The sequence below is a fragment of the Mus caroli genome, chromosome 9 (assembly GCF_900094665.2).
Source record: "Mus caroli chromosome 9, CAROLI_EIJ_v1.1, whole genome shotgun sequence".
Classification (NCBI taxonomy): Eukaryota; Metazoa; Chordata; class Mammalia; order Rodentia; family Muridae; genus Mus; species Mus caroli.
Window position 1 is genome coordinate 60,368,292 of NC_034578.1, and position 19,796 is coordinate 60,388,087.

At 44.2% G+C, this 19,796-nt stretch overlaps 1 protein-coding gene across 3 annotated transcripts in view; it reads right to left on the reverse strand.

Moving 5' to 3' along the window:
- Positions 1-19,796, reverse strand: part of Map2k5 (mitogen-activated protein kinase kinase 5) — a 219,138-nt gene that overhangs the window by 44,881 nt on the left and 154,461 nt on the right. For 2 of the 3 annotated variants that reach the window (XM_029481666.1, XM_021172645.1), the window contains 2 exons: positions 9,243-9,269; positions 8,897-8,929 (listed from right to left, as the gene is read on the reverse strand). In XM_029481666.1, coding sequence (XP_029337526.1) covers positions 8,897-8,929; positions 9,243-9,269 — 60 coding nt within the window. The remainder of the gene's footprint in view (positions 1-8,896; positions 8,930-9,242; positions 9,270-19,796) is intronic. The other variant, XM_029481665.1, reaches the window with a different exon arrangement.

Here is a 19,796-nt window from a genome sequence, read left to right on the forward strand (position 1 = left end):
TCTCTTCTGCCTCAAAGATAGTAGAAACTGAGTGGCCAAATCTTTTGGCTTTACCCTGAGCTACATCCTAGTCACAAACTACAGTATTTCTTAAAGATCTGCAGATGGCAAACGAAACTGAATCTTCCCCTAACCCCCTCTTTCTCTTGAGATAAAATTCCATGTAACTCAAACACCATGAGATAGATGACCTTGAAATCTCTATGCAGTGGAGGATGACCTTGGACTCGGTTTAACAGAGGTAAAAAATGATGCTTTAGGGGATAATAGTCAACAATTTTTTAAGTAAAATAAAGTATTTATTATTTTAATTTATATGCACTATGTATGCACATACCCTGGATCTCCTGGAAAGGGAGTTTTAAGCCATTGGATGTGGGTGTTAGGAATTGAGCTGGGTCCTCCACAAGAGCAGTTAGCTCTTAACCATCTCTCCAGCACCAATAGTCAAGATTTAAAACCACCACCACCACCACCACTACCACAGCAACAACAAAAATATAGCCCAAGGGGTTCCTGCGCTTAGAGACTATGGGGAGCAGAGCAGAGGCTAAGTGATCAGATCAGAGGAGCTGCATGGTCCTGTGTGCTCAGGTGGGTTCCTGAGTAACATTAAAGAGGGATTTAAACAAGTATGTTTTTTAAAGGTTTTTTTTTTTCAGGGGGTCTGGGGTGTGTGGTGTGTGTGGTGGTGCTGAGGACCAAACTCAGCCCTCATGCTTGACACACTCCATCACTGAGCTAATCTCTATTCCATGAGAATGAATTAACCAACAGGAAGATACAATCTCATTTGTAAATGCTTTTTTTTTTTTTTTTTTTTTTTTTTTTTTTTCGAGACAGGGTTTCTCTGTGTAGCCCTGGCTGTCCTGGAACTCACTCTGTAGACCAGGCTGGCCTCGAACTCAGAAATCCACCTGCCTCTGCCTCCTGAGTGCTGGGATTAAAGGCATGCGCCACCACGCCCGGCTAAAAAGAGATGGCTCAGCTGTTAAAGACTAGGCTCACAACCAAAAAAATCATACTTTTAAAAGCATTCACAGCCGGCTGGGCAGTGGTGGCACACGTCTGTGGGTAGGACACTGCCATGCAGGCCAGAGAGAGCACTGTGTCTCAAGCTGGGATTATATATGATTGTGTGGGTGCTGGGAACTGAACTCTGGTCCTCTGCAAGAGCAGCAAGTGCTCTTAACTGCAGACCTCTCTCTCCAGCCTCAAGTTTTGCCTACCCTTACGTCCTTGCATTTGCATAGCAAATTTGGAATTAGCTTATTCCTTTATGCATAAAAATAACCCAGTAGTAACATTTTGGCAGGAATTACATTGACTCTGTAGATCAACTTGGATATTATCACCTTGTCTTTTTTTAAAAGATAATCAGTTAATATGCTGATTTAGTGCATGTGTGTATGTGTGCTCTTGCCATGGTTTGGGTGTGGAAGTCAGAGGATAACTTGTGTGTGGAGGTCCATTTTCTCCTTCTATCATGGGGGTCTCAGGGACCAAACTCAGGTGGCCAGGCTTGGTGACAAATGTGTCAACCTGCTGTGCCATCCCAACAGCTCAATATCACCTTCCTAAAATAGAGTTTTTACTACATAGAATATATTTTCCTTTATTTATGGCTTTAGTTTCTTTTAATATTTTATAGTTTCTGTTTTTAAATTTCTTTTTTTTTCTCCTGAAACTACAACACAAACTGCTTTGTATTACTGCCTCTGTGTACGGAGATTGCAGATTATATGTGGCCTACAGTTGGAATGTCATTTCTAGTGCTTTGCTCATATAATATCACAGCATATGTAAACCTAGTTTTACCTCCTTCTCTCTGATCTGGAATTCCTTCTACATGGACATGCTAGTTAAGTGCTGAATTGGAGATGTATTCTGTCTTTTCTTGATTTTAAGGGCAGGGGAATGGATGGTCTTTTACCATGAGAATGTGTTAGCTTTTCCGGAAATGACTTCCTAATCTAGGTTTACTGAAGGTTTATTGGGAAAGGGCGTGAGATTTCCTGGTGTTTTTGTCCCTTACTGAATGAAAATGGTATGCAGTACTGATTGATTTTCATGTTCAGACCAGCCTTGCAGTCCTGGGATAAACCTCACTTACTTATGATATTGACCAATTTTTATTTAGTTTTTACTGCTGTGATAAACACTGAACAAAAGTAACTTGGGGAGGAAAGGGTTTATTTCATGGTATGTTTTTCAGACATTATTGAGGGGAGTCAAGGCAGGAACTGAAGGCAGAAGTTTCAAGCAGAAACTCTGGAGGGATGCTGCTTACATGCATGTTCCAGGCTTACATTCAGCCACACTTCATGCCCAGTAGCACCCTAGGAATGGTGCCACCCAGAGGCGCCCTCCTACTTCAGTCAGCAAATGTTTCACAGACATGCATGTCTACAGGTCATCTGATGAGTCAGTTTCCAACTGAGGTATGTATGTATGTATGTATGCATGCATGCATGTATGTATATATGTATGCATGTATTTATTTACTTATTTATTTTTCTGACAGGATCTACCTATGTTGTTAAGTTGGCATCAAAATTAAACAGGACTAATATTTGAATCCCTATAACTCTTGCTGAATTCAAGATGTAAAGTCCTCCTGGTGTTTTCTTTTTTTTTTTTTTCGAGACAGGGTTTCTCTGTGTAGCCCTGGCTGTCCTGGCACTCACTTTGTAGACCAGGCTGGCCTCGAACTCAGAAATCCGCCTGCCTCTGCCTCCCGAGTGCTGGGATTAAAGGAGTGCGCCACCACGCCCGGCCCTGCTGGTGTTTTCATGAAGGGTCATATTTTTATTTATTTGTGTATATGTGTGGATACAAATGTGCCACAGCACATACATGGAAGTCAGAGGGCAACTTGAGAGAGTCACTGGTCTTTTCAATATCTGGGTCCCAAGGATCAAACTGCTTGGTCAGCCTTGGAAGTAAGCACCTTCACCCACCAGGCCACCTTGCTAGCCCTAGTTTTCTTTCCTGCCAGTTCTGTGGGCTCAGGTATCAGTAATCCTGGCTTCATAGGAATAGTGAGATCAGTGCTTCCCTCAACCCTATTTATGAAGCATCTAAGACGGAGAGGTGATGTTAATTCTTTAAACACTTGGTTAGATTCACTGTTAAAGCAACGATGCTGAGCTGGCTTTTATGGCAGGTTTTATTTACTTAAAATACTTTGCACTGCAATTTGTGCTTCCAGGAATTTGTGTATTTCATACAAGTGATTTTAGTCTGGTGGCATATGTTTTTTCAGAGATTCTATTCTACTCTACTCTACTCATTCGCTCAGTCATTTATTTTTGAGGCAGGCTCTCCCTGTGTGGTCCAGGCAAGCCTACTGTGTGGTTCCTGCCCAAGCCTTCCAAACTAGAAGTGCTAGTGGGGAACGCAGGGCTCGTACACCCTTGACTGAAGACCGAGCACGCAGCTTTAGGAGACTCACATGCAGCGGTAAGGGAAGAAGGGAGCGCCCTCCCAGTCAGCCACTAATTTTGTTGGTCTTTCTTTTCGCATGTGTGTGTGTGTTTCGAGACTTCATTTTCCCTTCCTACTTGCTTGGCTTCAGTCTGTTCATTCTCTGCTTTCTTAGGATGGAACCTCAGGCTGCTCATTTGAGATCCTTCTTTTGCAGCTGTCCTGGCCGAGTTTTCCAGTGCCCACTTTGGTTTGCTCACTATCCCACTGAACATATATATTCACATATTTGTTCATTTCCCAGGTTCTCTTCTGTGATTAATTCTGCTTTCTAGCCATGGGCTCTTTGGCTCTTGGTCAGGGTCTGGCTTCTAGACTGTTAGTGTTCCCACGGTGGCCTTCCTTAGGGAGCCGTATTAGAGAAGACAGAGGGAGGTCCTATGCCAAGACCAGAGCAGTCTCCTCTCCATGTGAGTGGAGAGAAGACTGAGTCTTCTCAGGATCACTTAGCATCTAACCCAGGCCTCTGTTTTCCACACTTCCATCCTTCCAAACAGTCCCAGGCTGTGAGGTAGGATGGAATTTTGCTCATTTACAAAACTCATAGTTCTAAGACACCAACACACAGTCACTAATTCTGAGCAGGTATAAAATGTCACTTCAACAAATTCACTTTTTATATGTAAAATGAATAAACAGAAGTATAAATCAGGAATTTGTTAATGGTTCTTTTGAGCATCTACAGATGTTATGCAAGAATTTATTTTTAGTAATAATATACCTGAAATGTATGTATGTGCTTAGAGTAAAAACCTATTTTTCTGTTTGTCATATTTTAGACAACATGAACATTCTGGAATACATCTGTGATCTCAAAAATGATTTATAAGATAGTTTTAGGTCTTTATGCCCTACATTTATGTTTTCTCCTGTTTTAATCTAGGCACCTCCATTTATCCTTTCAGACTGAGTTTAAATGCAGTGCCTCCTTACCCATGCCAGCCGGGGCTCTGTAGCAGTCATCCTACACAAAGCTTTGCTTATTTGCTCTGTGCACACTCTTTCCCAAGGCTGTGGACCATAAAGGGTCAACAGACTCCCAGAGAGAGTTCCCTTCAGACTTCCTAGTTCTCAGCCTCCACCCACTGGCAGTTCCACTAGCTGGCTTGAGAGATGGTGGGATCTGGTGACACAGACATTACTGTTTTATCTCCACTGTGACAATCCCTATCTGGCCGGCCCTTTGCCACCAGTCACCCTGGGAACCCATGAACTGGAGGTTGTGGAGCCTCCACTGTTACAGTGTGGGGGTTGGAACTCCCCAGGGTTCTTCCTCCCTGGCTCACTGACTTGAGCTGCAGGCTTGCCCGGAAGCCCATTCCTTCTGGGGTTGAGGCTGTCCTGAATGTTTTCAACTGAGGCTAGTGCACAGCTGGCACTTGTTAACTATGAGCTAAATGAATACAGGCCCATGCACTCCACTGCATTAGAGGGACCTGAGCTGCTGTCCCCTCTTCAGTCAAGGCTGTTGGATCTTACAAGTACTACCTAGGGATCTAACTTAACTTGATCCATTTTAATTTTGCTAGGGTCACCATTAGGAGTGGCATGACCAAAGGCAGATGGTAGACCTGTTTGGATAGTAGATGGATGGCCCCTGACAAGAACAAGGAACCATGAGAAGAGAGACAATCTCCAGAGAGCACATGAGGAACACCGATTAAGGAGGGGATTGGTGCTATGACTTCAAGAATACCACTGAGTGTCAAGGCCAGACACAGTCACATTCAGTGACAGCACAAAGTCAGCTCCTGTACTTTGATAGCCCTAGAGGACATTGATATATCTAATTTCAGTTGAGCAACACATCCTAAACGCAGACCAGAATCTCAGAGAAAATGGTAAAGGTCATTTGCTACACTGCCAGAAGGCTGACAAGAATAACACATTTCTTTTAAAATACACATTTCTCATAGATAGCAGAGGTAGTAATAACATTTCTGTTATATAGACAAAAGAGCTGTTGTACTCCTGAGGGGTATTAAGTACTTAGGGAACCAGGTACAGGTAAATAGACATTGTTTACAATGATGGAGGGAGTCAGGGCCTGGGTATTAAGAAGTTTTCTTGAGGGGGCTGGAGAGATGGCTCAGCGGTTAAGAGCACTGAATGCTCTCCAGAGGTTCAGGGTTCAATCCCAGCAACCACATGTGGCTCACAAGCACCTGTAATGGGATCTGATGCCCTCTGCTGCTGTGTCTGAAAATAGTGACAGGGACAGCAACAGTAACAATGTACTCACATACATAAAATAAATAAATCTTAAAATCAAAGTTCTCCAGAGACTTATACCCTCAGCTAGTTGGCTCCAAGCTAGCCAAAGCAGACTGGATTGTCCATATTTCTGATGGTTGCCTTGTCTACCTTTCCAGTTGCTGGTCTGTGGCCAAGTCTCATCTTTGTGACTCTTATGCTCCTGTTTAGTCTTGGTGTCTTCTGCTTGGACATTTTGTGCCCAACTCTGGCTCTGCCTCATACTTCATCCTTGATTCTCAGGCTCTTTCTTTCTTTCTTTCTTTTTTTTTTTTTTTTTTTTTGAGACAGGGTTTCTCTTTGTAGACCAGGCTGGCCTCGAACTCAGAAATCCACCTGCCTCAGCCTCCAAAGAGCTGGGATTAAAGGCATGCGCCACCATACCCAGCTCTCTCAGGCTATTTCTAACACTCACCTCTGGCCACTTCGGGGCTAATTGGCTTCTGAACACCTGGGTGTTGATTAATCACTGTCCACTCTCTGCTATGCTATGGTCAAGGTCAAGCTGAAGCCAGTCACCTAATATGCCACATTAGGATTCACTACTGTTATGTTGTACAAGACTGTAAATGTGCCTGAATTAGGCCCACTTAGCAGGTTGTACTTTTAAAGAACTATATGTTTGCTTGTGTGTCTATGCAAGGGCATGTGCACATGAATGCTAATTCCTGCTCAGGTTAGAGGCATAAGTTCCCTGGAAGCTGAAGTTATAGGGAGTCGTGAGCCATCAGTGTGGGATCTGGGAATTGAACTTGAGTCCCATGCAAAGCTAGTGCATTATTTTAGTCACTGAACCATCTCTCCAGCCCTGGTGGTACTTTCTGACGTGACTCTTCCTGACTGGCTATATTTACTCACAGAAGCCCCAAGAGTCAGAAGCAAGTGAAGTGAAGCTGGAAGAGAGTTTACAACCTCATGGGATCAAAATGAACAGAAGCTGTCTATACTGAACACCAGTTCACAGCGCCCAGGAGGCAAGTGCGTTTGACGCATCACCACTGAGAAGCCCAACCCAATGACTGGGGCTCAGGACTCTGCATTTTTTGTTTGCTTAATTTGAGACTGGGTTTCACCATAATAGTAGCTCAGGCTAGTCTCAAACTCAGTCATCCCCTCTCAGCTGGGGTGCTGGGGCTGTGCATGTGTTTGGGTTCTGCATTTTAATGAGCCTTAGCTATTCTGATGCAATTAGTCTTTGGAGTGCTATGTGGGGAACAGTGACCAGTGACACACACAGGGTCAGGCACAGTGCACACAAACCCTGACCCATGCTTTCTCTGGCACAGTGATGTACCTTGCCTAAGGCAGTTCATCTGGCTGCTCCTTTCCTAACAACCATCCTTGGTGAGATTTGAGAGCCCTGCTCTAACTAAAGCTGGTGTAGGGTGTCATCTCAGTTTCAAGGCCAACTTGGTTTTAGTGGAGACACTGTCAACCTCCAAGTTCCTAGAAAGAGGGGATTTTACCAGTAAGCAGGGATACTATATTCTATTTTTCTTTTGTCTAAGAAGAGCATGCCATTTAAGTCCAATACTATTGTCCTTCAGTATGACTTTATAATATTTTCAAGTAAAGGGGATTTTACCAGTAAGCAGGGATACTATATTCTATTTTTCTTTTGTCTAAGAAGAGCATGCCATTTAAGTCCAATACTATTGTCCTTCAGTATGACTTTATAATATTTTCAAGTAAACTAAACAAGTAAAATAATTTATATGTATAATAACCATTGTGTCTGAAGTAAGGAATGGAAACATCTATTTAGTTCCCTGGCGATACATGGATCACTGGTAGGAAAGACATGTACCTGAATGCTTTGATGCCCAGGAGCCAGGCACACCAAGAGTGGAGGAGCCCAGGAAATGGCACAGGCTGTGCATTTGACTGGCTACGTCAAGTTTCTCTGGGCACTTCCCCAAGCAAAACTGGAGGGGAATCTTAGGAAAATGACTTAATTAGAAAGATTCTGATGGGGACAGGATGCTTTTGGAAACCAGGATGACAGAGATATTGATGAGCTATTAGGGTGCAGGAGGCCCATCTGATGTTTGAGATGATGGGGTCTCCATTTGTTTCAGGATGATGCCTTCATTTCTCAGCAGCATGGCTTACGGCTTGCAGGGGATATGTGGACGGGTGGGCGGATGCAGACACGGAGGAGCCGAGAGCCCGCCCCTGCTGCTGCTGGGTATGCCTGTGCTTATTCTTCTCCTAGGAGGATCTTTATTTTTTCTCCCAAATCTCATAACTGGTTATGCAGATGTTTAATTGAGAAGAATAGCTATGAAATTACGGCTTGTTTGTTTTTTCCTTTTAAACTTTCCTATCTGGACCACTTACTGCCTCTCTTCTCTATTTACTAATGTTCTAAACATTATAAAATTAAAGTTTTAAAAGCTAAACTTCACTAGGAGGCTGAGGTTTTTTTAAAAAAAAAGTTATGTGTCTCAGTTGAGAGCCTTGTGCACTGTAAGACTGCTAATAATCAAGAAGAGCTGAAAGTCAGAGTGGGAAGAATCAGTGAGCTGAGTGAAGCAGATAAACTTCCCAGAGGCAGAGGGATGAAGGAGGTTCAGGGAAAGGATGCTCAAAGCAAGGGAACTTAGGAAGAGAGAGGCTCCTTAACGGAATACTAGAGGGGGCAGGCTCCAGAAAATGTCTCAGAGGTAATTAAAGCGAAACTCTTGACCAGAGCTCTGAGCAAGCCCCTCCCCCATTTTAAACTGTGATTCGCTTTGATGGAGAAAACCAGAAAGGCAGATTTTTATCCACTATGTTACTATTCACCCAACTCTGACCCTTCTCCATAGAATGCTTTTTTCAGTGTCTCTTATGGAAGAAGTGATACCGCTTTAATTTCCAGCTCCATCCCCATCTGGCCAGGAAGACGATCAATTAATATTATTCTGTTTTGTCTGCAGGGCCTCTGACATCCCTGAGGACCAGCCTGTGGGACAGTGTCATCACAGCGCTTCTCGGCTTTGATGGGGAGAGCAGGATTCAGGACAAGGCCGGCTCGTGTAACACAGCTCAGAGCATGCCACACAACTTGCTTCGAGGATGTTGGGCATTGTGCTTCATTAGGAAACAAAATATAAGCTTTCCACACCATTAGGGATGACTTTAGGAGTGGAAAGCACATAAGACGATGCCTCACCTCATCAACAATGCACTGCAGAAGCTGGAGAGGCTGCAATGGGGAAGAAGAGAGGGAAAAGTATTAGCCTGTGTGCAATATCTTTACAGTGGAGTGGAAAGAAAAAAATCATTAATGCAATAAAATATAGCAAGATTAATCAACAACAGCAAACTCTTATAAAAACATGGATGCTCAGGACGTCCTATTATTTCTAATGGTACCTAATCTAATACAGGCAGTTAAAGGTTTGCATTTTCTTCAAAATGCAATTTGCTAAGTTTAAAACAAGGCATTCAAGCATGCAGAGGGAGCAGCCATCAGGAAAAAGAAAAGTGAATTTTTTTTCTGAACTCATAAAGCTTACCATTAAAGATCCCTGGTTTTTCTGAATCTGAAAAAAGGCAATATGTAATTAGCATGTCATAATCAAAATGACTCACTTGGACACATTATGATCACTGAGAGAAAATTATTGCATTGCTGGTGGCAATTTGTGGGCATGTGTTAACACAATTTACATAATGAAAATACACAAATGTTAATAGCTCGCTTCTCATTTATAGGCGAAAGTCAGCAGAATGTTAATTTCACACAACACTTTTTAGTACCCTCCAGGTTGTATTAGAATAGGGAGAAAACCATAATCCATTTCAAAGGGCTGTTTACGATGCAGATATAAATAATGTTTTATATTGCTAGATTGTGAACACTGGGCTTAATGTTGCAATCATTGCTAATGTTATGAAGCTCACTCTTTTTAAATTAAAAACCGATTTATTTAAAATTGAAATTAAATCATAGTCAGAAATTAGAATTTTGGATTCCTGCCAGTGTCTGCTCACAATCCCCTATTTTGTGAAGAAAACTTTAATTATGTGGTTGAAGTGTTTGCCTGGAACTAAGGAGTGGGGTAAAACTCTACCCTTTTCAAAGTTCTTTTGGACTGCTTCTTGAGCAGCAAGGCTCTCTGGGAAAAATTAAACGAATGAAGTTTTAGCTAGGGTGCCTGTTCCAACTCAGCGTTCTGTGGGCAGGCTGCTCACATCGAACACAGACAGTTAGCCAAATGTGACAAGATCAATCAACTTCAACTTACTAGTCAAAACATTTAACACATCAGTGTGTTCCCCCCAACCCCCATGATGCCTACAGTTAGTGTGCACATACCCAATGGGAACCGAGTCCTAGGGCCTGCATTTTGTACGGAGAAAGTTTTTAGGAACTAAATACTACCAGGACAGGTTAGTTATTTTTCTGGGATTTGTGACCTGCAACCAACTGGTTAGATGGGAAAGGGCAATATCCTATGTTTTCCTGTTGTGCTAGGAATCAAACTGGGGGCAGCAGATGGGCTGGGTTATCATGAGATGTTCTATCACTGAGCTGTATTTTTGGACTTTTTATGTGTTTTTAGTGGTTCTCTGTTTCTGCCTCTGTCTCTCTCCTCTCTCTGTCTCTCTCTGTGTGTTGTTCATGTGTTGTGGATGTCAGAGGCTGATACTGGGTGTCTTCCTCTCTTGCACTGCATCTTATTCTTTGAGACAGGGTCTCTCATTGAACCTGGAACTTCCCACGTCACTTAGGCTGGTTGGTCAGCAAGATCCTGAGGGGCAGTTGAAGATTTCAGATCCCAGGGTGTGCCGCAGCACGTGGTTCTTACATGGATGCTAGGGTTCTGAACTCAGGGGCCTGCTTCAGCAAGCACTTTACCCAGCTGAATCTGCTCTTCAGCTCCTATGACACGAGAAGTTCTTTCCTATACAGGCTCATTAGACCAGCACAACCCCTAAGCTGTACAGGTACCATACTCTCCATTCTATGACGGGGAACCTGGACCTCCTGGAAGATAGGGTCAGGCTCAGGTTTGATGGAGCCAAGTCTTTCCAGTGTTCCTTCACCTGTAGAATACCTACCTGTGATCATGGGACTCCTTAAAAAAATAAATAAGTAAATAAATAAACATATAAATAAATAAAAACTCCCAGAACAAGAGGATTTCATACTCTTCACTGGCGTGGAATGGAAGATTCATGTGGATGGTTTGTGGATTGGGCTTTCAAGGGTGGGTGCGAGGTGTATTGCTTCCTTTGGCATCAGTGCGACTGCTCAGCAGTCCTTCCTGCCCTCTCCCTCGTCTGGCTATGGAGCCTGGGCTAGCCTAGAACTCGCTATCCTTCTGTTCACCTTCTGCTGGGATGGCAGGTGTTTTAGAAGGTATTTCCCATGCTCTATCCCAACTGGCCACACTTTCTGCTCATATTTCAGTCACCACACTGGGAAGTAGTTCCAAGCAGCTTGGTGCTCAGGCTTCACCTCCATTGTCTGCCTGACGTTACCCCCAGGAACTGCCCATCTGGTTCCTCAAGTCAGGAGGACTCCAGGCAAGGCTATGAAAGGAGGCTGAGCTGCTCACTCCTGAGACCGAGGAGAGATTTAGAACTCTCCGGGAGCCAGGTCCCTTCTCCTTCTGTGTTGACTCTTCATTAAGCACATGCAGACCTGTGCCAGAACTAAAAAGATACAGCCACTTTGTGGCTGAGCTATCTATAATAGTCAAAGCAGTAGAAATCCATGTTTGACACCAAAGAATATGTTTTCTCACAGATTTCCAAGAGTCAGGAGATTACAAGATTCTCTGAGGAAAATGTGGCAAAAATTCTAGAAAATGCCTTGAAAGGAGGTTAAGGTGGTTCACAGCACTGCCTTCATGGTAGTGTCTGTGTGGACCAGACAGACAGAGAGGGAAGATTTCCTCATGGCCCGGATCTTACAGAAGCTCTCTACCTTGCTTTATCTTGCCCCGTCCTGCAGATTAAAGACAACTTAAGCTTGCACTACACTTGGCGGGCCAATGAGGCGAGCCAATTGCTAAAGGCGCTTGCCAGGAAGGGCCCTGGATGACCTGAGTTCGATCCTTGGGACCCTCACAGTGGAAGGAGAAAACCACTGCAACAATTTTCCCTCTGACCTTCACATGCTCACTGTGGCACATGTGCACCCATATATATACACAAATAAATAAACCTAATTAAAAACTGCACTATATTACAGTTTGCTACAAGAAAGAGAGGAATGACCACTGGTGTCTTTTTTTTTTTTTAATTTTTCATTTCTTATGATATAATGACCCAGGTTTGCCTGGGATCTTAGAGATGTCATGCTAGGGTTTTATTACAGTCTTGATAGCAACATACTACAGGATGTCAACTTCATGCATTTTGTATTAAGGTAGCAGAGCCAGAACCTGAAATTGATTCAAAATGCGTATGGTACTCAATTACTTCTGAACATTGTTACACAATGCCGTGACTTATGTCTTCCATTTCACAAGGGTCTGATGTGATGATGCAACATCATCATAATTGATTCATTTTCTCAATTAAATAAAGCTACTCTGCTGTTCTTTATAGGAGTGCCGCACAGACCATGGAGTTAGATGTATTATCTCCTTCCCTTGTCTCAGATATATTGCCTTAAAGGCTATGTTCTGTTCCTCTGTTAATTCCACCAGAAAAATTTAATGCCGCAGTCATATTTTTCAAGTTCTGAGCTGCCACGCACTCGGCTGTATTTATATTAGGCATATTCTTCACTGCTAAACTCTTTGTTGTTTACCTTTTTCAAGATCATATTACTGTCTGGGCACAGTGACTATAAAACAGAGCTGAACCATGTCAACCTCCTGCCACTGCCTCTGCTTTTGTGCACAGTTCATGTAAAACCAAAGCCCCTTGTTTTTATAGCGCATTAAAAGAGGCACTGACTCTGTGTAAAATGCCAGCTTCATGGACACCTATCTTTATTCTGGGTCTGCCTTTCCAATGGCCTAGCATGAGAGCAGAGTTCAGAGGTACACAGTCACGTTCGTGTTGATGTACAGCCGGCTCCCGACAACACCTCTGACACTCTTTATAACCAGCTTGCCTGAGCCCATGCTCCTGCGTGCACATTTTGCTTGTGTTCAGTTGTTGTTGTGGTTAACTAGGACTCTGGGACAGCAGGCAGAGCATAAATGCTCCAGACGAACACTTGGCTCATCTTGCTCTGGAATTAGTGGTGTTCTGATACAGGAATGAGATGAACCACCTTCCTCTTCTGGGCATGTTCTTCTCTTCTTCTTTTGTCAGTTGTTCCACTAACAGGAGAGGTCGGCCTCCTTCTGATGGAAGACAGATTCTCACATGTTTAAAAAGGATGAATGACTTGTTAGGAGGCAGCCACAAGTCCCAGCCAGGTTTTGGTGACTGCATTAACATTTACAGCATTTTTCTTCGCAAGGACCATACAGGTGGCAATTAGAAAGCCCATGAATGGCTCAGGGCTTGGCAAAGTGATTCTGGGGAAGCAATAGTTAATTCCAAGGCTCCTTTGTGAGGCCTGGACTACTTGTTAATGGTGCTGGTGCTAAAAAACAATTTCAGGAGTTTCTAGTTTTGCTCCCCTCTCTGCACACAATGGCAAAACAGACCCTGCTAGCAGGTCTTTCACATCATATTCAGAGGCGTAATCAGCAAACCAGAGTGGATTCACTGCGGAGCTGAGGGAAGACACCAGCCAGGCCTTCATTCCCCTCTGAAATGATGACTTGCCCTGCAGCTCCTGTCGGAGAGATTTATGTGTGACCCAGGTCACATCTTCCAATATCAGTTGACAAATTTTCTCTTTACATATTTACTGCTTTTCAAGCTTGTGTTATTTTCTTTTAGGTAGGAAAAAAAAGGCCTGAAATTACATGGTATGGTTGGAATTTTGAAAGAATAGCAGCTTCATTTCATGTGACTTGAGCCATATTCCAGTCGTCAATGTTAAACGCTGTTCTTTTTAAATTTTAACCCAAATGTAAGGATCTGTAGATGCTTTAAAGATACTCTTTTCAATCTACACAGGAAGCTACTGCCCCAGCTAAATCTACAGTGATTATGGTGAATTGGGATTTTATATTCAACATGAAGAATTAGGACCTAAAGAACTGTTCATGTGGGAAGGACCTCAGAGATGCTCAAGCTCTATGGACTACCCTGCCCTTAGGGAAACTGAGGCTCAGAAGGAAACAGTGCTCCAGGCCCCAGATACAGCTTGGCCTAACAGTTTGCTTAGGAGGCTGCCTATCAGGGAAAGGCAGAAACCTGAGAATTAGAACATCCCATCGAATCCCAGCTAGGTACCCACTGCCTTGACGTCCTTCCTGCAATAGGGCTTTGAATTGTCTGCACAGTTCAGGACAAAAACAGGAGGATCCCAAGGCTTCTCAGAAAATGATGCTTCCTTCAGGAGCTGTGCCTTCCACCTGTGCCAGGGAGAATTGGTCCTGGCTTTAGTGCTGCGCCATGTGCCGAGGGGACAGTCCATCGCCAACCCATTACGATTATAAGGCTTTCTGTAAGGATACACTTGCCTCCCATAGCCTTTAACCCGGTGCTTTGTACCACTGCAAGTGTACGATGGAGCTTCTCAATGGCTGTTTTACAAAAATGATCAGAGTGAAATTTTCTGGGCCTAACTATCAGTGGAGATGATGATAAAGTGTCACTGTCCCTGCTCCCCAGGTCACTGGCCTTCATCCTTGCTGCAGTTCTACCTGCTCAGGAGTCTATACCTTGTAGGAGGTCTAAAACAAAAGTTAAGTTATAAGTGAATTTATCACGCGGATCAAGGCAGAATGTCGCTAAACTTCCACAGTGTAAGCTCTATATTCATGGGATGGATGTGATGGTACATGTTTTTAATATGTGAGTTCAAGGCCAGCCAGGGCTACACAGTGAGAAACCCTTCTCCTGTGTGTGTGTGTGTGTGTTTGTACATACATATTATGTTTATGCAAAGAGTTCTTGAATAAATGATTAAAATGAAGGTTTAAAACAAGTTATTCAATTCAGGTTAAGATGCAATCTCTGTCACCTTCTCTCTGGCCCACAGCTCAGACTGCAGCCAAGACTGCTTGGGAGTCACCAGTTTTGAGAAGAGAAGACTAGCTAGCCAACAGCTGGGTGTGACAGAGAGGCTCCAAGGTGCCTAGAGGAGGACACAGCTCAGATGGGGCCAGATAGAAAAATCACTAAGGCCATAAATTAGATCCCTTGGCTCTTGCTGCTTCCCAGGGATCAAGGACAATGCATTTCTACACAGAATCAACAGCTGGAGCAGCAAGGTGCAGGGCGACATTACTCATCGCTGGGTCTGCCAGGCAGGGAGCAGGAAAAAAGGACCTGCTTGCCAGGCCATTCTCTAGCCTTTGTGTATTTAAAACTGACATAGTTCATGTCGCACTGCGTGTACATGGAGAGGAGCCACAGTAAATTCTCCTGTGGGCAAACATTCACTTTCACGCTTTGACACAGAATTGCCATTTGAAATAAACAGATGTGAGTCACACGATGAATCTCTTTCCTGATGGCACAGGCTTGGCCAAGGTGTTCAAGTCAATTTTGCTTTGAGTAGATTTTAGACATTTTTTTTCTGTCTCTAACTTTAGTTCCTTTTTCTTTGTCCACAGAGGGGATGATATTGTGCGAATCTAGCTTAAGACCATAAGGGGTGTGTGTGTGTGTGTGTGTGTGTGTGTGTGTAGAGGTGGGTAAGTCTGGATCTGTAGATGCTTTAAAAATACTCTTTTCAAATCTGACACAGGAAGCTAAATCTACAGTGATTATGGTGAATTGGGATTTTATATTCAACATGAAGAATTAGGACCTAAAGAACTGTTCATGTGGGAAGGACCTCAGAGATGCTCAAGCTCTATGGACTACCCTGCCCTTAGGGAAACTGAGGCTCAAAAGGAAACAGTGCTCCAGGCTGCTGAACACTGCTTGGCTCCCACCTGCTTCTGATCTTTCACTCCTTCCTTGCCTACACCAGTAGTGAACTAACCACCGTCTGGATTCATCTGACAAAGGGGCCTTACTTTCCATGTCCCCAGTCCTCCATCCCTTGTCCCAGCTGGACTCTCCTGGGCCAATACTCATTGTCTCTAGAGACAATGGTCACGCCTCTTGGAAGGACCTGCCCTCAGGCAGCAATGCTGTCAGGCAGAGTAGAAGGATGAGGTGAGGAAGACAAGACAAAGCAGTGAGGGGGAGCCTGTGATGGGGCCTGAGTCATGGCTCCTTCTGCATGCAAAACTGATTTTTACCAACATGTAAATAAGTAAAATTGAGGTAGATAATCACTTCACTGATTTCATTCATATTCATCAAGTCGTCCTCTATACCAGACACTATAAGTAACTCTAGAACCCAAAAGGCAGGTGTACTGGCTGGTGTTGTGTGTCAACTTGACACAGCTAGAGCCATCAGAGAGAAAGGAGACTCAGTTAGGGGAAATGCCTCCATGAGATTCAGCTGTACAGCATGTTCTCAGTTGGTGATCAATGCAGGAGGGCCCAGCCTATTGTAGGTGGTGCCACCCCTGGGTTCTATAAGAAAGCAGGCGGAGCAGGCGAGGGGAAGCAAGCCAGTCAGCAGCACTTCTCCATGGCTTCTGCATCAGCTCCTGCCTTTAGGTTCCTGCTCTGCTTGAGTTCCTGTCCCGACTTTGGAAGTGTAAGCTGAAATAAACCCTTTCCTTCCTAACTTGCTTTCTGGTCATTATGTTCATCCCAGCAACAGAAACCCTGACTAAGCCAGCAGGTTAGTAATTGCTGGCGCCTAAAGGTGCCTCACTTATTAAAGGTCCCTGAAATGAGCGGAGTGGTAAGACTTAAACACAGAGCTTGCTTTCCTCTGCCTACGGCTGGGGAGCTGGCTTAGCAGTTAAGAGCGCTTGTTGCTCTTGCAGAGGACCCAGGGTTTGGTTCCCAGCACTCACAGAGCTGCTTACAACCCCAGTTCCAAGGATCTGACACCCTCCTCTTTTCTCCTCAAGCGTCAGGCATGCACATGGTGCACAGCCATATGTGCTGGCAAAACATCCATATACATAATAAATAGATTTTTTAAAAGCCCACAGCTTCCTGTGGTTTTGTTGCTTTCCCAGGGGTTCCATAGGGTTCTAAGATCTTTTTTCAAAGAGCGAATAGGAAATGCCAGAACCAGAGGTTAGAATAGCCTTGCCTGTGCTTGGGTGGAAGTCTCATTCCCAGGGTGACATACAGTGATACCTAGGGAGGTGGGTATCATTTGCTGCCTCTAGATCTCTCTGCCAAAGAGTTTCTAGCTAATGAAGAGCACAGAGCTACCCAGAACACGGGATGAAGGAAGACATCTGGCCAGAAAGTTGTTTTTACTTGTGGCATTTTTTTTCCCCAAACTGGAACTAACCCTGTAGAGAGGGTGTCCTCTGGTCCACAGGGGAGTGCTGCAACCTATTTCTGTTCAGGACTAAAACAAGCTTTATCTCTTACTTTAGACTATGCACCTCCTCCCTGTGCCTGGAGAGCCACAGCTTCCCTCATCAGGCTATCCTGCTGCTTGATGGTCAATGTGCAGACATTGAGGTACAGCCTAATACAGAGCACAGTTGATTCCAATTGGCTGCCCTGGTTTCCCACAATCCTTCAGGGCTGACACCTCGGTTCTCTGTATAAATGCCTTCTGTCTTGGCTCCCAGTTGTGTCCAGGAGCCTTTGTTCCTGGCCATCTTTCAGCCACCCTCAGTCCTCAACCGCAGCAGCTCTTTGCTCCTTTAGAGACTTGTTGCTTTTTCAATGAATTTTTCTCATCTGTTTTATTGGCACTGAAGAGGGTTGGGTTCTTAGGATCATTAACATTTTAGTTGAAGAAGATTCTCCAACACCCCAGGCATTAATCCAGAACTGTTATTTTAAACATTTAAAAGTAATCTGTATTCAAACAAAGCTTGGCCAGGTCTGCCCCCTTTTAACTTGGATGCCAATGAGCTTCTAGCTCCAAATCTACCCCAAGTTCTCTCTGTGGAATGATGGCGAGCACAACTGAGAACAGTAAAAGCTGATGTCTCTGCCTCAGCTGAGACCAGCTGCCCGCCAGGGATCCTTAGCCCAGTCAGCAATTACCTGGCAGGCAGGGGGCATCCTGGGACAGTTATTTCCACCTCTGTAGATACACCAGTTGGAGGCAGTACTTGAGTGGCTGGGTGTGTAAAATAAGACTGGTTATTTGGGATCAAAACCTCTGGGTGCCTCATCACAGTCCATGTCCCCACGATCTCTAGATAGAAAATGCCACTGAAGACAGGAGCCCAGCAAGTCACTTAATTACCATGGCTCCCATTCCCACTTGTAGAAAATAAAAAGCTAGTTAAGGTCTTCTTGCCTCTGAAACTCTAGGAGTTTTTGAGGTGGCAACTACCAAAGGGTGAGAGTGGAAATCTCTGGATTCTAAGAGGAGACAAGATGGCAAGGTTGCCATCTGGGAGCCAGAGCAGGACACTGAGGTCACTGCTTAACATTTCACCCCAATTTCTGGGCTGATCATTTAAACCTGAGAGCTCATGGTCCCAGTTCCTGGGCTAAAAATGACTAGATTCTATATGTAAGCCTGTGAATTACGACTGTGAATGATAAATTGTAACTCCAAAGAGAAGGACTGGACAGGAGGGCTCTGGTGGGACCAGAAAAGTAATTCATTTCAGTCCAATCTGGCAAGAGACACACTCATATATTTTCAGAGCTATATAGGCAAATCCCTGAAGTACTTTCTGGAAGTATAAATAATACCACCATTGCCTTGGTCTTGTTAACCACTGTACATGTTTCAAAGTGCCTTCTTAGGCCTTAGCTCATGTAATTGTGATAATTCCTTCCTAGCAGCCTAGAAACTGTCCTGTAATGTGTCAGGTCAAACTCATACAAACTGGGGAGAAGCTTTCAGGCATGTGGCAAGTACCCTCAGGGCAGAGGTCTGGAAATACAAATCCTTCCTACCTTAGACGGGCTCCCTGCCATCTCAAAGGGACTCAGGATATCCTGGAGTCAAGCTTCTGTATCTGGTCTATTGCGGGGTCAACTACATCTTGATGCACACCCTACTCCTCCTGCTCCTTTCTCCCTTTTCTTCCTCCCCTAAGGTCTTGCATTACAATTTACCCAGGGAATTTGCTCAACTAGGGAAATGAAAGCAACCACAGTAACACTCTGCAATCAGACTATTGGAAGGAGGCTATCCACACCCCACGGTAGTAGACCTCTTGGTGAACACAGCTCCGTTTGACTTGAGTGCTTACAGTGGGCCTTGCCATCCTTACAGTCTCCTTACCCCAGCTCGAGTATCTTCTACTCTATGAAGCATTCTTGGCTTTTTTTTTTTTTTTTTTTTTTTTTTTTTCGAGACAGGGTTTCTCTGTGTATCCTTGACTGTCCTGGAACTCACTATGTAGACCAGGCTGGCCTTGAACTCAGAAATCCGCCTGCCTCTGCCTCCCAAGTGCTGGGATTAAAGGTGTGCACCACCACGTCCAGCTGTTCTTGGCTTCTTTTAAATAAATATTTATTTTCATTATTTAAGAAATCATGTGTATACAGGCCCACTGAGGTGGCACATTAGTCTTAGCACTTGGGAAGTAGTTAGGCAGATCTCTGTGCGTTCAAACCCAGTTTGGCCCATATAGTCAGTTCCAGGCCAGCCAGGGCTACATAGAGAGACCCTATCTCAATAAATAAATGTGCCTGCAGAGGCTAGAAGAGTAGGATCCCAGTGCAGCTGGAATTACAGGTGGGCATAAGCCACCTGATGTGGATTCTGGGATCCAAACTTAGGTCCTCTGTAAGAGCAGTGCACATTCTTTAACAGCTGAGCTACCTTTCCAGACTAAGTGACACACACACATGAGTGCTGGCAACCTCAGAGGTCAGAGGCTTTGGGTCCCCTGGAGCTGGAGTTACTGGCGGTTGTGAGCCATGCGATATGGGCATTGGGAACTGAACACTTGTGCTCTACAAGAGAAGTAGGAGTTCTTAACCGAGCCATCTCTTCAGTCCTTTGTCTTGGCTTTTTAAAGTGAGCTA